Source organism: Molothrus aeneus, chromosome 15 (assembly GCF_037042795.1).
Source record: "Molothrus aeneus isolate 106 chromosome 15, BPBGC_Maene_1.0, whole genome shotgun sequence".
NCBI lineage: Eukaryota > Metazoa > Chordata > Aves > Passeriformes > Icteridae > Molothrus > Molothrus aeneus.
In genome coordinates this window covers 18167843-18184482 of record NC_089660.1, presented here as the reverse complement: position 1 = coordinate 18184482, position 16640 = coordinate 18167843, and the positions used below count along the sequence as shown (strand labels likewise).

Genomic DNA, 16640 nt, shown 5'->3' with positions numbered 1-16640 from the left:
TGGCTGGGGGAGGACGCTAGGTGCACTCTGCCTCACCAGCCTTACACACACAGGGCTGATGGAGCTCTTTGCTGCCACCCCCTTCCTGACCCGTGTCAGCAGCACCTACTCCAAACTTCTACTGCTCCTACTGGGAGGTGGCCTCACCTTTGGGACCGGCAGGACACAGAAAGTTTTAAAGTATCCTGGCTTTTCACCCAGTTTCAGTCAGGACAGGGTTAATTTTTGCAGTAGCCAGGAAGGGTCATGGCCAACTGGCCAGGACCCAGAGGCTATTCTGTACTGAATATTTATAGAAAAAAACAAACAAACAAACAAACAAACAAACAAAGAAACAAACAAACAACCCCCCAAAAACCAAACAACAAAAACAAAACAAAACAAAAAAACCAGAGAGAGATAAATTTCAGGCTATCTCAATTTTTACTGCTGTGGACACTGGGACACTGACACCTGTAATCTATCTGTGTAACCTTACTTCTTTTCATCACTACAATACCTGAGTGCCTCCCCTGTGGACATCCTGGCTCACCTGTCATTCCTCCCTTTTCCTCCCATTCCCCATTGTATTTCTGACATTGGGCCCTAATAGGAGAAGGATCCCTTGAAAGGTCTATGCAAAACTATAGAAGAGATGGAGCAGCACCAGCTTGTGCTGCTATAAGCAGAAGCTGGGTCACCAGCCTCCCTCTGCTCCCCTTATGCAGCATTCTTTGGTGCTGAAGGACCTTCTGATGCAGCTCTTTATGCTGCTCTGCATGAATAATATGCTACAGGCGAAGCTGGGGATAGAACAGGCACTACAGAAAGAGGGAAGATGAAGAAAACTTCCAGTGCCACTTACAGCAGGGTCAGCAGCAAAAAGCAGACTGTGGGTAAGAAAGAAGACAACCAGGTAAGGATGGTCCCTCCATCACAGCTCCCTGTCCTGAGCTGGCTGCAAACCAGCCTGGAGGTGAGGGGCAATTACAAACACAAGGCCAAATCCTCTCAAAGCAGCCCCAGGAGATGCAGCTCTCACCTGTGTTCAGGGTGTTCACCTGGCACCTAGTAGGGTGCTCTGTCTGTGCTGCCAGCACAGTGTCCAGCCAGCACATTGCTCCTGCAGGTACCCCCAGCTCATGGGGGTGAGGACAGCTAACACCTGCCTCTTGCTGTCCTATCTGGGGATGGCAATATGCAGTTATTTCAGGCTAAAGTGAAATATTCGGATTTTCTGGTGTGCAAGTGATATTTTTTTTGACATCAAGAAGGGTGTTTTGATGCCAGTTAAGATTTTGGCCCTTAGTTCACTGGGACAGAAACTGTTGGCTAGTGAAGGGAGGGGGAGCCTGGTGGAGAGGTTATGTGATGGCCATGGGACCGGGCAGCTGAAGATTATTTCATTATGCCAGAATGTAAATTAAGGTTGCATAGGAAATCTCTACTGTCTCTATAGCTTCTGATTGTTTGGCTACAACTGCACTGTGGTTTTAACCATGCTTAAAATACAATTTCCTAAGTTTTGTAAAAGCTCACTAAAAAGAGAATTCCATTAAGGGAAGCTCTGATTTTCCCCTAGTTGTCCCTGTATGGCTGTTTCTAAATCACTTGTAAGCCTTTTCTGCCATGCTGAGTATTACACAGCACAGAGCCGAGCAAAGTAAAATGATCGATATTGTAATGGACTTCACATCCTAGTACCATGGCAGAAATAATAAATGTCATGATATATGACAGCCCTTCTAAAGCCCTATGGAGCCAAATGAGACGCAGTAAGCATATATCTCCTACTTCCTACCCCTGTTTTGCTTCTCTGTGTCTGTCCTTTGTTTCCTCCCACATTTATTTCCTCCATAATGGAAGACTGTAATTGTATTAAAAGTGACTCTGCACACAGGACATGCTGTGGTTGCACTGTTCCCTTCAGCAAGATCCAATCCACCGGGGTGTATTCTGGAGCTGCAGTTTGTGAGCTGCTCAGTGCCCTGGGGGCAGGGCTTTGGGCAGGTTTGACCAGCAGCCATGTCCTCCTGTTGGCATTACAGGTAAATGTAATTCACTCCCTTCCACTATTACTGTGTAGGATTTGCCTTCCAGCTCCTGTCTGACATCTGGGTCATGCCATAACTTCATTTGAAATTTTGATACTAGTTCCCATTTTCAATCCAACCCAAACAAATGCCTCATTTGCATTTTTGCAGCTCTTGAGGCTGAGGTGTCTGATCAGTTAATGATGCCTCTCTCTGCCAGGGACACCAGCAACTGCACTTGGGATTTCTGCCTCTGCTGCTCCACAGATCCCTGGGTGTATCTTCACATAGTTGCCACTCTTCCTACCCTAAGGGCTACCCTCAGCAGCAATTACTTTGTAAAGATAATAAGAAATTAACCAAACCAAATGTTAGAAAATGAAATAAACACTGTTTGTTCATTGGTTCCTTGTGAGACTTTAAGGGGAGTAAATCACAGAATCACAGAATATCCATCCTCACTCATATGCTAAGCTGCGATTCAATTTATTTCTGTACCTTGTTTTCACACACAATTTAACTCTTATTGAATTTTAGTCAGCCTGTGGCACCCCACCTGAAACACCTCAGTGGACAACCTGCTCTAAAGTTAAGAGGACAGTAGGGGATCGTATCCTGATGAAACCATGTATATCCTGTGGAACTGCATTTGCTGTTTGCAAAGGGGCCAGCTTCATGGAAGAGTGAGGAAAAGGAATCTTTGACAGGGTAAGTTTCATTTTCCCATTGTGACAGTTATTCTTCAGTTTGTCTCATTTTCAGCAACACCATTTAATGTTGTTCCTTTGTGAATGTGAATGAAGGTAACATGACTACAAGTTACACATTTCAAATCAGTGGAGAGATAAGTGTACCAAGAGCCTATACGCTTTTATTTTTGCAGAGTAAGTGTTCAGGTAAGTGTGAGATTAGTACACAAGGGACCTGACTGGTGCAGATCAGCCCCGGGACACGATGGCCTGGAATGTGTGGATGGTGAGCCCAGCCCGGGGCCACTGATAGGCTCCCACCGCTTAGGCAAACAAGTCTTTCCAGGACTGGTAGCTCTACAGTATCACATAACCCTGTGACTTTAAGCTTTGTTGTGACAGATTTCCCCGTGTGCCAATTCACATTAAAAAGTGATTTGCTCCCATCACACGCCAGCTGAAAAGGAGGTTCCCACAATGCTGTTGACCCTGGCAACAGAGCCAGTGGCACAGGGAGCAGTAGCTCGGGGTGGGTGCTCATCCTAACGGGTAATGCAGAGAAAGGGAGCTGCTTTCGTTCATTTATTATTTTAGTCAAAGATGACATCAACAACCAGCTCCCGTCACAGAGCGAGGAGGGCACGTTCCATTGCAGCACGGCTCTCCGGCCAGCGGAACCCCTCGGGCTGCAAGCCCTGTGCCAGGCCCGGGGCTGTGGCCGCGCCCCTCATCGCTGTCCCCACGTACAGCGCGGCCGTGGAGCGGAACGCTGCGATCCCCACCCATGGCTCTGCCCCACGTGTGATGCGGCCCAGGAGCGGAACGCTGCGATTCCCGCGGCCCCGGCTCCGTCGCGGCAGTCCCGGGCCCGGGCGGGGCGCGGCCCCGGGCCCCGGCCCCGGCCCCGGCCCCGGCCCCGGCCTCGGCCCCGGCCCCGGCCCCGGCCTCGGCCCCGGCCCCGGCCCCGGCCTCGGCCCCGGCCCCGGCCCCCTCACACGGCCCCGGCCCCCTCACACGGCCCCGGCCCCGGCCCCGCGACGCCCCCTGGCGGCCCGCCCGGCCCCGCGCGCTACCACCGTCAGCGTGCGCGCGTGCGCAGGGGCGGCGCGGGGGACCGAGGGACGGGCGCGCAGCTCTCGCGAGAGCACGAGGCTATATCAGCGAGTGGGCGGGCACGGGGCTTCCTTTAGTGCGCGTCCGCCCGCACCGCAGCAGCTTCACTCAGTCGTGCCCCAGCCCCGCGATGGAGGACAGCGCCATGGACATGGAGAGCATGGGCCCACTGCGCCCGCAGACTTTCCTCTTCGGTAACGCTCGCCGCGCCACGCTCTCCCGGGGCCCGCTGGCCCCGTCGCCCCCGCAGGCCCCGGGGCCGAGTGCCGTGCGGGTGCCGTGCAGGGCCGCGGCCTGTGCCGGCCGAGCGCCGCCCCTCCGCGCGCGGGGAAGGGGCGGGGGGGCTCTCTCGGGACCGGGGGCGCGCAGCGGCCGTTCCCGCGCGCTCCCCACGTGGCCCGCGGCCCGCACGTGGCAGGGCCCGTCCCGCTTTGTTCCGCGCTTTGTTCCCGGTGCCTCCCGCCGTTCCTAAGGACGCGGCCCCCGGCAGCGCCCGCGGAGCACGTGGCAGCGCGGCCGGAGGCGGAGCACGTGGAGCGCCGCGGCCGCGCGCGCCGTGCTGCCTATCGCCGCGGGGGAGGCCCGGCCGTCCACGGCGGGCAGGTGCGGAGCTGCCATCGCCCCGGGCACCGCGGCGGACGCTGGGCGGGGATGGTGTTGAAACTGCTGGGCTCGAACGGGCCGCGCGGGGAGCTGCGTGGTCGGCAGCAGGCCGCGCTCGCCTGGGGTTTTCCTCTCCCCACGTGTTCCGCTCCGTGCGTGCTTGGAGTGTGCCGCTAGTTCCCTGCAAGTATGAGGCCTGGAAGTAGCAAGCTGCCAAGTAACTGGTTAGCAAATACTTGTGTCTTGAGTAAAACAGTAAGCTTATAATTAAACTGTTTTCTTTCAGGCTGCGAGCTTAAAGCGGATAAAGAGTTTCAGTTTAAAGTAGATGATGAAGAAAATGAACATCAGTTGTCTCTGAGAACGGCAAGTAGTATTTAGCTTTTACGTTTTCCATTTTAAATGTAGTGGTGTGCTGTGATGTTGGTTTTTTTACGTGTCGTTTATTTCTCCAGTTATAATACAGACGATAATTGTTACATAAATCTGTTTAAAATAACCACCTCTTACTGGCAGTGGAGAATATTCTGTAATTGCAGATATTTTCTGTATTGAAAACGTTTCTCCACTGATATTTCATTGTAGACAGGAAGCAAATGCAAGGCTGGAAAAGGTTAAATATCAACTTAGAGTGGGTTAATAAATAGATGCTAAATGGAATTAAAGACTATACACTGAGGCATCCCTAAGGCAAACGAGTGCAGATACTACAGGAGCAGAAGAAGGATAGACTTGTAAGAGTCATACATAGGCACTCTCTTGTAGATTACTAGAAAGTTGATTTTTAAGAATCATTTGTGTGTTCACAAACATAGGTAGGGTTCTTTTTCTTTCCTAGAAGCAAATAAGTAAATCCAAATAAGAGAACAGAAAGTTTATCTTTTGATTTATTGTCCTTGGTTTGCCCTCTCCAAGGATGTAACTGGGAAACCCCATCTTTCATTCAGATAATTCATCTGACAGACTCCCAGGGAGTTCTTGGATGGGTCCTTAGGGCTTTCTGGTGCCACACAAGTTAGACGTAATATTTCAAGGTTTTTGTTCTCGACTGAGCATGGTTTTTTTGAATAGCGAAACAATAATGTGCCCCATCCTAACAGACAAGAAATTAAAGAATTGTAGCATCTTTATGGCATGTTGCTGTGTTTATTTATATGCAAGGAAATGTTTTGATACCTGGAAGCAAGAGAGTCTTTAAACTGTGGACTAATTCCTACAGGAGAATTGCTTCCTGGAGGTACCTTGCATAACAAGTATCTCCAAACATTTCATGCTGTTACTTAAAACACTTCTGTGTTAGCTCTGTGAATCATGTGTTTTTTATCCTTGTATATTATGAAAACTACCGCCTGGACTTGACAACGAGTAATTCGTTCTTAATTGCAATTCCTTTTGATAGAGGAGAATAGCAATGTTTAGGGCAAGTCCACGTGCAGATTTCTTCTGTCTGAATGTTTGTTATGCAGTTAAAATTAGTGATACTTTAATTGTATTGTTTTACTCAAAGTTCTTTTTCTAATTATATTTTCTAAATTAACTGTAGCTTGTCTTCTGATGTACTCTGAGGGATGAAGTAAAAATCCTGACCACTACTTGTTGTTAGGCTTGTGGGGGGAATGAAGTCTTAATGTCAGTAACCTGTTCTCATAGAATTAAAAGGGGTGATGCACAGGAGAAATAGGATTAACGTACCAAAGGACAAACTAGGAAATACATAAGAGACTTTAAGACTTGAAAGGTGTGGGACATGGTTGAAACATAAAAGACCTTATTGAGAAGAGGAAGGATTTAAAGAAAAGGTGTAAAGGCAGCAAATACCTGGGGGCTGGTCTATGCTCCCAGATGTCTGTCTTTACACCACCAAGTGTGGTGGTGGACTTGGGCATGAGGTACAGCAAGATGGGGAGAAAGGGAGTAAAAAGGAAAAAAAGGATAGATGCAGGAGGTAAAAGTGCCATGAATTTCTGTAAATGTCTTACTAATGGCAGCTAAGAACAGGGATGGTCACTGCTTCATGACCTATTTGGTGTGCATTCCTTCAATGTAGAAATTGAAGCACATGCATGGATGCTTGACAAACATACGAGAATTAAATAAAAAGTGCTATAGTATTGAACTGGGGCAAATGACAGGACATGGTCTAAAATTTTAGTCCCACTAGCTGAGCAATTCAGTGTTGTTGACAACACATTAGAGAGGTGAGATTAGAGCTGCAATTTCACCTCTGAATTGGTAATAACAAAATTTGCCAGAAGTAGTGAATCCAGTGTTCTATTTTCCAGCCTTCAGTCTGATATATCTTAAGTGTGGACTATTACAGCCTCATTAAAGCTCTTCATCTCTTGAAGAATAGAAACTTGTGTGCCTCTGCCTGAAGTGTTCACACCCACATCTCCCGGGTGGGGGGGGGGGGGGGGGTTGGAAAGCTTTCTTTGTTTAGGGATTAGGAAAGGAAGCACAAAACCTTGTGCACTGCTGTTGGGAAGAGTTGTAATCTGAAAGATTTGTGGTTCTCACATCTTCTGCATGTACTCCTGTTTGAGGGGCCCAAGGTTCAGTGAACTGGAGTTTCAGGCCTGACCACTGTCTGTCACTCATCTCCCTACAGAGCTTTGACTCTTCAGAAAGTGGTAGATTCAGTAAGGGATCCAGGTACTTCAATTTAGAAATGCCTTGGGACAGCAGTTCCTAGTCCGTGGTGAATTACAGCAAAAGGCATGTGCATAAATCACAGTATTCAACTAAGCTGCTGTTAGAGTCCTAAGTGAATGTCAAATAAGCAAAAGGTGCACAGTGTGGTAAAGAGGAGCATTTGGCAGATAAAATGTGGCAGGAGGGGGAAAGCTATAGGTGTGATTCTGTAGAGGAGATAATGTGTTCATACTTCTCTCCTTGGACCAGCTGTAGAGCTGACTGAACTTGCCACTGCCTCTTTTTGGTGCAGTGATCCAGCAGCAAGTGACCTGATTTCACTGTCATCAGAACATGCCTGGAGGTACCCCTTGGAAGTTTCAGTGTTGTGGAGAAAGGGTGTCAGCTTAGGATGGAGTTTGATGGAATAATTTGTAGTCAGAAATGCAAATTTCAGTATTTAATGATGCAGAACAGTGAATGGAGTTTAGAAGATTTAAAAATATTTAGGATGCTCAGACTGTGTCCTGTTCTTGACTTCACAGGTTACTTTAGGAGCTGGAGCCAAAGATGAATTACACATTGTAGAAGCAGAAGCACTGGACTATGAAGGCAACCCTACTAAAGTAGTATTGGCATCTCTGAAAATGTCAGTGCAGCCTACAGTAAGTGCAAAAACTTAGAGAATCTACTGTAAATTTGGTGTCCAGTAAGAAAAAAGTTAAAAAAGGCTTGAGTCAACTGAATTTTAGTGAAACTGAACAGTGTGTTCAGAGAAGTGTCTGTTTTAGTGCATGAAGTAAATACATCTTTTTTTTGTGCCTAGAAGAGTACTTGAGTCATGTGGAGATAACAGACATGTTCAAATTACACATTTTTTAAGCGACCGTAATTATTCATGCCATCTATAGACAGACAGGTCCAGGCATATGCAAGCAGATGCATCTTTAGGTTGTGTTGCTTTCTTTAAACCTGGGATGGGAACAAGTCATTTTTTCTGCAGGTCCCAAGCTCTAATGCCACTCTGAAGATGATTGCTCCTCTCTGATTGAAGGGCGCCTTGTCATTTCTGCTATCTGGAATGTAGTTTGACTCAGCTGCTGATAGTGTACAACGACAAAATGCTGGGGCAGGTGGGATGGATGATGTTCAAATCGACATTGCTGCCAAGTGGAGTAGAAACAAATGTGTATTTTTCTGGCCTTGGTGTGCTTTAACTGGGATAAGCAACGAGTGTAGTAAACCCCTGTGTGTGGCTTATTGAGACTGAGTTGACCTTTTAACACTTGCAGAACACTCCTTTGAAAGGGAACTTGGAGTAGCTGTTAGCCATGGAGTCTCCAGCTGTTAAAGCTCATTTCCACTGGGATGGAATGTCTGTTAAATACACTTTGTCTGGAATATGCGACTGAATACCAATGCTTTGTCTCACAGGTTTCCTTGGGTGGCTTCGAGATCACACCACCAGTGGTGTTGAGGTTGAAATGTGGTTCAGGGCCTGTTTACGTCAGTGGTCAGCACCTCGTAGGTACGTATGGCTGCTCACTGCTGTGTCCTGGCACCTGGCAGCACCTGCAGAACTTAGAAGATGTGCAGCTGGTGCTGCAAGCAGTGCTTTTGCTGGTAATGACCCTCTGAATCTTAAAGGCACATCCTCAGCAGAAAGGGGCTGTAGGGCAGAAGCTGGGAGAAGTGCTTGCATGCCTTTGCTTGCTACTTGGTTTTTGTATGGATAAGGGGCATTTGTCATCCCTGGAATTTCAGTTCTAATTTCTCCCTTAGAAGTGGACCTTGTCCCACTGTAGGCTTTCTGCTTATCAGCTGAGTATGAGAAGACTGCCCATGAAATAGTTCTGGTCTTTAACTAAACTAACCCAGGACTAGTCTTCTCCTTTAAGAAATTGTCTTTGATCTTTCTCTACTAGTTTTCAAAAGTGTCTCCTTAGGATTGGAGAAAACATTATTTTTGACTTTGTGTTGTGTGTGAAAAGTGTTCTGACCAGTGTGAGGGGTGGTAGTTCACCTGATTGGGATTTCCTTGTAGTAGTACCTGCTTCAGTCAGGTGGAAAACCTCCTAGTCAGTGGTTAAGTCACTAGTGGGAAGCTTCCTGATATCAATTCAGCACCTCAGCCAGACCAAACCTACTCAGTTGTGGGTAATGCTCTTTGTTTCTTACTAGCAGTCTTGCTTTATATTGTTAAGTGAAGTGAGGTTTTTACACTTTGCCTTTGCTTTATCAGCATTAGAAGAAGAACCAGAATCAGATGAGGAGGAAGATGATGCAAAAATTGTTAATGCTTCAACAAAGAGACCAGCAAGTGGAGGAGGAGCTAAAACACCACAGGTATATGGACTTGCAGTTACTTTGTTCGAAACATTTTCTTCTAGTTTGGTATTAGTGCTGCCTCTAGGATAAAGTAGTTAGATGCCTTGCTATTATAAGTGGGACGTGATTATTTTGTACTAAATTGCAGAAGGTCCCAAAACTTTGCTGAAGGGATAGATAGAGTGGCTACTTTTGTGAAAATTCTGTCTCCTGTAGTGACAGCAGGTTCTGGTATAAACATCAGTGTACTGTAAGAGTTGATGCTGATTAAAGCACTGGACTTTCCTAACGAGGAAAGGTTCCTAGGCTCAGAGCATATGCAGTTAACTAGTCAATAGCTTTGGGCTTGGCAGCTGTAAGTTCCTGGGTTTAGCTAAATTGATTGAAAGTAGCCTTGTACTTGTGCCATAGTTGTTTTGTATGGCTCTGTATTACCAAAAAATGGTATCAACACTTAACAGACTTTCTTTCTTAAAGAAAAAACCAAAATTAGCAGAAGATGATGAGGATGACGATGAAGATGAGGATGACGATGATGAGTATGTATTCCTGTTTTGATAATGTGTTTTAAAATAAAGGGCTAACTTTCAGAACATGAATTGTGCGACACAACTGGATGCTAAGTGAAAAAGCTCCTGTATCTTGACTGGGGAAAAGGCATCCTTGTCTTACTTATCTCTACAATGCTATGTAAATTAATGTTCTTCAGATATGTTATACTGGGCTTCCTGTTACTCACTAACTTCTAGAAGTAGTAGTGGAAGTCCCTAGGAAATGTCCTTTCAGTATTGAAGGGAAGGGAGTGCATTTAACTGCTTCAAAGGTAATGCTTGCCCTAGCACTTAGCCATGTGTTAAGGTATAAAGGAAATTTGAAAAGATTGCTTGCTTCTTTCATGAATAAAACATTTTATTGGGAGGGAGGGGGAAGATCAATTCCTAACGTGGATCTTGAGTTATGGTGAGTGACTTCCTTTTTAATTGTAGTGATGAGGATGACTTAGAGGATGATGAGGAAGAAATTAAAGCACCAATAAAGAAAGTAAGTGGCTAATCCTGTGATACAATAGTAATCCAGCAGGTAGTCCCTTAAATCAATGAGTTTTATCACAGCTCTCTGGATTGTGTGAATGGGGGATGCACTAGGTTTAGCTCAGCCTGTGTGAAGAAATTATAATAGGGTGTAAAAGCACTTCAGTGTGAATGTGCACCCATCCAGTCCATGTTGTATTTCCTTGGCTGCAAAGGGGTGACTGGGTCTTACCAGCACAGGAATGCAGCTGTCAGACCGGTGTGGGCCTGGATAGCTGTTAAACAGCAAATGAAATCCTGCTCAAAGGGGGTTGTGCTTCGCAGTTCTAGTCCTGCATGCTGTGGAAAGGAGTTTTCAGCGACTTCTGATGCAAAAGGCTTTAAATGTGAGCCTCTGGCAGGGTTCACTGAGGGAGGGACGTGCCGGGAGGTGCTGTTCCTTCGGCCCTCGAGGGCCATCTGGTGGTGCTGTGAACGTGCTGCAGGGCAGCTGCGCCGGCAGGAGGGGGAGGCATTTTCTTTTTCTCACACTTGTGTACTTCAGCTTGAATTTTTATGTTCATGCCTACTGTTTAAAAACAGAGATTTATAGTTTTACTTCACAATGTGCTGTTCTGTCCCTACTGAATTGCCATAAGTGATAGTGCACAGTGGCCTGGTAATGAGTCTGAAACGCAGATTCCAGCCATCTGATGTGATCTGGGGTGACTAAACAAAATGGTCACTTGATTGCTACAGGAATTTTAGACTCTGTGTCTTAGATAGGCATGTGGTATCATGCCCCATGCACATCCCAGACAATATTTCTGGATGAAATGCCAAATAAGATAACGGTTGTGTTACAGAAAAAAGACAGCACTGAATGATGTAACAGAACTTGTTCTTGGGTGTGTTACTGTTCTGCACGAAGAGGTTTTCCTTTGGGTTCCTGTAACATGCCATCTTGAGTTTACTTGCAGTTCATTTGACAAATGAACTTGTGTGCTTGCTTTTCAGCCTGTTCGTGAGGTTGCAGGAAAAAATATGCAGAAAGCAAAGCAGAATGGAAAAGATTCTAAGCCATCCACACCAGCATCTAAATCAAAAGTGAGTGAAAACAACTGAGTAAAACAAAGGTTTATTCTACTGGGGAAGCTAGCTTCTTGCCTAATAGTAACTTCAAACAACATACTAACATTCAAATTAGGTTTTTAGATCTTGATATGAAGCATGTTGAAGGTACTGTTCACTGCTTCATGTTTTCTGTGAAACTCTTCAGTGATCAGTATGTACCTACAACAGTCAGGATCTGAAATCAGACATACTGTCTCTTGGGAATACTGGTAATTCTTTGGTTGGAAACACTAAATCTATTGGTTTTGTGCAGCGCCTAGTACAAGAGGGTGACTGCCAAGTGTGTTTCCACTGGAGAACGCTGGAGGCTGTTTTCCAGTGGAAACAGGAAAAGGGACTCTCGTGACAATGACCCACTGCAGGACTGGCAGTTTCCTTCCTTTTTAATGCTGTGTGATTGTGTCCTGATTCCTTGTACAGCTTCTCCTTGCTGCATGTACTCAGACATAATGCCAGGAAGGTTCATACAGATATGAGCATGGGATGCTTGCCAGGACAGCATTTGAGAAGCACTGCAGGTGTGCCTTTTAAAGCATGACCTAATCTGGCTACAGATGTGGAGTAAACTCTGAATCACTAAAAATTTTGGCTATTTTTGGTTTAATTTCTATTCAAAAAGCTGTGGAGGCACCTGCCCAGAAGCATGAGACACCAGCTATGCTATCTCTAATAACTCAGATTTGAAAATGGTTATTTTTCATGCTTCTAAGGAATGTGAGGGAAGCATAAATTTAGGTTTTGTGACTGTCTGAAAACTGTATGGACTATCAGTGTGATAGCTAGTTTTGTAAAATGTATCTTATATTCTCTGTAACTTTATGTGCAAGTTACTAATGAAATAATTTTCAGACTCCAGATTCCAAGAAGGACAAAACTCTAACTCCAAAAACACCAAAAGTCCCTCTGTCATTAGAGGAGATAAAAGCAAAAATGCAAGCATCTGTAGATAAGGTGAGTGTTTGGGAATGAAGTTTCTCAGCCTTTCTTTTACACTTCCAGAGATAAGAAGAATTGGATGTGTCAATAAATGGTTATGATGTTGCTGATTCCTGTGCTGTTACTATGAGTGGTGTTGATGTTGAAGCTCAGAGAAATGAAAACACATTTGCAGGGAAAAGCCTCTACTCATGAGAAACAAAACCACTTTGTTTGTATTTTTCCAGTAGTGCTGATTAGCAGTTTGGTATTTCTTGGTGAACTGTCTCTGTTCAAATTAAAAAACCCATATAGGCTATACTTACTGTTAAGATGATTTAAATAGTGCATATACAGTTTGGGTTACTAAAGTAAAGTGGAGTTCTTCACGTGGTTGGAATGCCTTGGTCTTGAAACAGTACATCCTGATGCTTGTAAGGCTCAGTAACTTCCAGAAGAGGGAGATAGGTGCTTGTGGTATGAGTTTAAGCACTGCTGCAGACCTGAAAGCTTTTGCTTTTTGGAGGGATCCGGGCTTGAGTCTCCCTTCAGTGGATGCTTCACCCTTTTAAGGTGTCAGGCCAGTCACTTGCTCCGGTTGTTGCCAGGTTTGACCAGCACTTGGTGGTCACACATGTCAGTAGTGTTCTTAGCAGCTACTTAAGTATAAAATAGAAAATCCAGTTGCAGGCTGGTTGGGCATAGCAGGTGATTCTTTACCTCCTGAGCCAGGGTTGAAGTGCACATGCCAGCAAGGGCTGTGTTCTGAATATCCCTGTGCTTGGAGCAGATAAAAGTGAGGGCCTGCCTGTGGCTGCACTTGGCTGGCTCACAAGTGCTGATGTGAGTGCTAGGAAGCATTGTTGGTTTGCTGATGGGGTTTTTTAATTCAAGATAATACATTTCTTAAACCCATAAAATGGCAAACAAAGGTCACCTAAAGAATTAGGATCATCTTCTGCTTAGATCCGTTAGTGTTTTGGGGCTGCTTTTTTCCAGGAATGCAAAATCAGACCAGAAGTGTTTAAATACAGCTTGGATGCAGAATGAGCAATGACAGGCTGTGATGAGGATGGAAATGCAGAGCCCTGGCCTGTGAGCCTGGCATGATGGATGGGCCCATCCTGGTGGGTCACAGTAACCCAGGAAGCTTCTGTGGTGTTGGGAATGACTCAGGAGATCAGTGGTACTTCTGCAGTGTGAGCACAAGTGCATGAGCTGCTCACAGTAGACATGGGAGCAGATAGTAGACGCGTGCAGAGGGAAGCATGCAGAGCAGATAACTGGCAAAAAGAGCTTTAAAATACATTATCTGGTGCTGAATAGTGCTTCTGCTGGTAAGTGCTGTCTAGCAGGGAGCAGCTAAGTGTGCTGTCCTAATTGACATGCAATATTTCAACTGATTCACCTGGGAAATTGGAAAATATTTCTTTTGGGACATAGGAAAGGAAACCAGTGTCTCCTAAAATTGCATGCTGTATTATTTTCCCTGGAGATACTAGGAGACAAGATGATAACCCTGTATGTATGATTTATAACTGAATCTATGTTGTACCTTTGAGCATGTGCAAACACAATTCCAGGGATTACAAGGAAATGTTTCTAGAACAGTTCTTTAAATTAATAAAAGTCACATATTAATGAGTAGTGTATTAGTGAGTTTTCAAAGATAGATGGGAGGTCAAATTCATGTTTTGCTTTAGAGAGCTGAAGTTAAAAATCTGCCTGTGAAGGGTGGCCTCAGGTTGTGTGTTGCAGTAAGAGTCCATAAATAAAGAATTAATTGTAATTTATCTGAGTAGCATGGGACTGTTTACTACAAACAGTGATTTGAAGTGGTGAACACTGTTATGCTCTTCAGCATCAGCAAAGAATCTTGGACATCGATTCAGTTTGTAGCCACGTCTGTCAGAAATAGCTGGGCATGGTAGAAAAACAAACTTCCTAAAATGGTTTAAAGCAGACTAGTGTGGGAAGTTGCCAGGTGAGTTCAAACTCCATGTATTGCAAAGGGTTTTCAGCATCATATGTTGAAAGCATTAAATGATCTGCAGACCCTAAAGCTTGTTTTTTTTTTTCCAAATAGGGTACTACCCTTCCTAAGCTGGAGCCCAAATTTGCCAACTACGTTAAGAATTGCTTCAGGACAGAGGACCAGAAGGTAACAGAATTCATCAGAGCTTGATAAAGTCCAAAAACTTTTATAACCTTGGGGATTCTTTTCCACTTCTTAATCTTTACAAGCTTTGGACTGTTTTAAAGGGTTGCAAACCACAAACAATACTTCAGGTTAAATATATGGGAATGGTTTTAAGGGTTTTAGTTGGCTAAGATGAGAAAGCTACTATTTTATTACATTTTTCCAGCTTTTATATGGTTGGTAAATTATCTCTTGCTTACTAAACCCACAGAATTTTCCTTTTGGCACCATATTGGCTAAGGAAATGAGCTGTGGTTTCCCTTGCTGCTGAATTTGGCTACCTCAGCCAGTCTGGTGTTCAGCCCTTGTTGGGGAGGGTGTCTGGGACAGCAGAGCTGTTTTGTGATGGAGATTATGGCATTCTTGCCACATTCTCTCCCAGAATCAACAGAGCTCTTGAAAGAGCACAAGCCAAAAGGTGATACCAGGAATCAAGTTTCTGAATTGCTTACTACTTAGCACAGACTAAGCTGAAAATCTTAAATTTCCTTATCAAAATTCCACCAAGTCAATTTTGCAGTGACAGAATTGCTTATGCTTTCCTGCTTCCCTTAATGGTTTGGTGTAAACTTGTCTGATGGACAAATTGATATGTTCCTGAAGGAATGTTAAAAAGCAGTCAGCCTCAGCTACTGGACCTGCTGTGGCATTAGCCAGGGTAGGCAGAGTTCAGCCAGTATTTGCCTCACTCATCCACACCCATCCTCTCACTCAACCTTCACTGAATTCTTACTATTGTGACCTAGTGTGAATAATAATCTTCTAGCAGAAGGATCCAATGACATGCTTTCAACTTGATTTTCTCTGGAAGGAATGTACTTTTGTTACAATTTCTTGTCAGTATTTTATGAAATTCAGTGGTGATAGTAAGCTAAAAATAATTTTTTAAATACGGATTTCAATTTCTAACTTTCTGTGTACACTTCCAGGTCATTCAAGCTCTCTGGCAGTGGAGACAGACTCTGTAAGAAAAGAAAACAGTTTAAACAGTTCGTTAAAATCTGCAATCTTACTTCTGTAACCATTATTTGGCTGTTCTTTTTACAAATACTGAAAGAGCTTTTCTTCCTGTGTCTGATAAATGTCATCCAGATTACCTTGCCAAGAATGTGTTGTCCAAAATGCCTGTTTAGTTTTTAAAGACAGGACTCCACCCTCAGCTTCATTTTAAGTATGTAATGGAATGTTTTGATAAGGCATGGTGGTGGTCAGACAAATGGAAACGGTGGGGAGACTAAATGTATGTGAAAAAATAAAATTTAGTATTTTGATACAGTACTATTGTTTCTTTTTTTATGGATGAGGGGAATCTGCATACTGAACCCAGAGATAATTGGGCTTGAAAGTTCTCTGAGGAACTACCTTTGAGTATTTTAGCTGCTTCTCTTTAGCAAGTACACAAACTATCGAGTGTTGTCAGCTTCAAAAACAACTCCAGTTCCATGAGCTGTGGAGCTACGGAGCAGATGATTGGGAAGAAGACTGAAGTGGCAAGTGGGGCTTTATTCTTGTCTGAAAGTGACCGCTAATTGCATAATTGCCTAAAACAGCCCTTCCTGCATCTCAGTTTCTGACCTGCTTCACTGCACTTGGGTTTATGGTTTCTCTCTAACTACTGGGTTTATAGGGCCTGGAACTCCGCTTGTAAAATGCAATACTTTTATCTGGGATTTGCTGGCTGTGCTGTTCCTCTGAGGAGCTGCAGAGTCTGAGGCTGCCTCCCATAATGACTCCTGTGAGGATTTTGTGGAGAGAAGAATTAGCTTGAATGCTGTAGGGTGTGCCTAGAGAGCTCACAGAGTGAGTTCAGAGCCTGTGGATAAATTCCTGGGAATGCTGAGACTGATCTCCAAGAAATCCAAAAGCTTAGATGAGCAGGAAGTCCTCTCTGGTCCTCTGGCCTACACATGATGCTCAGAGCCAGAGTTCAAATTTTGGGCCATTCTTGTTACATGAAGTAAAAACATCAATGTTTGTAAGGGCTTTCAGGTGAAGGGAAGCATGG

At 44.7% G+C, this 16640-nt stretch overlaps 1 protein-coding gene across 1 annotated transcript; it reads left to right on the top strand.

Annotated features, from left to right (window-relative positions):
• The first annotated feature begins 3875 nt into the window (after positions 1 to 3875).
• Positions 3876 to 15913, top strand: NPM1 (nucleophosmin 1). Its single transcript, XM_066560229.1, has 11 exons — positions 3876 to 4008; positions 4704 to 4783; positions 7594 to 7713; positions 8483 to 8576; positions 9291 to 9394; positions 9854 to 9915; positions 10363 to 10417; positions 11404 to 11493; positions 12370 to 12471; positions 14522 to 14596; positions 15565 to 15913. Exons 1-11 carry the CDS (start codon positions 3945 to 3947, stop codon positions 15601 to 15603), a joined length of 885 nt encoding a protein of 294 aa, XP_066416326.1. The 5' UTR covers positions 3876 to 3944; the 3' UTR covers positions 15604 to 15913.
• The last annotated feature ends 727 nt before the right edge of the window (positions 15914 to 16640 follow it).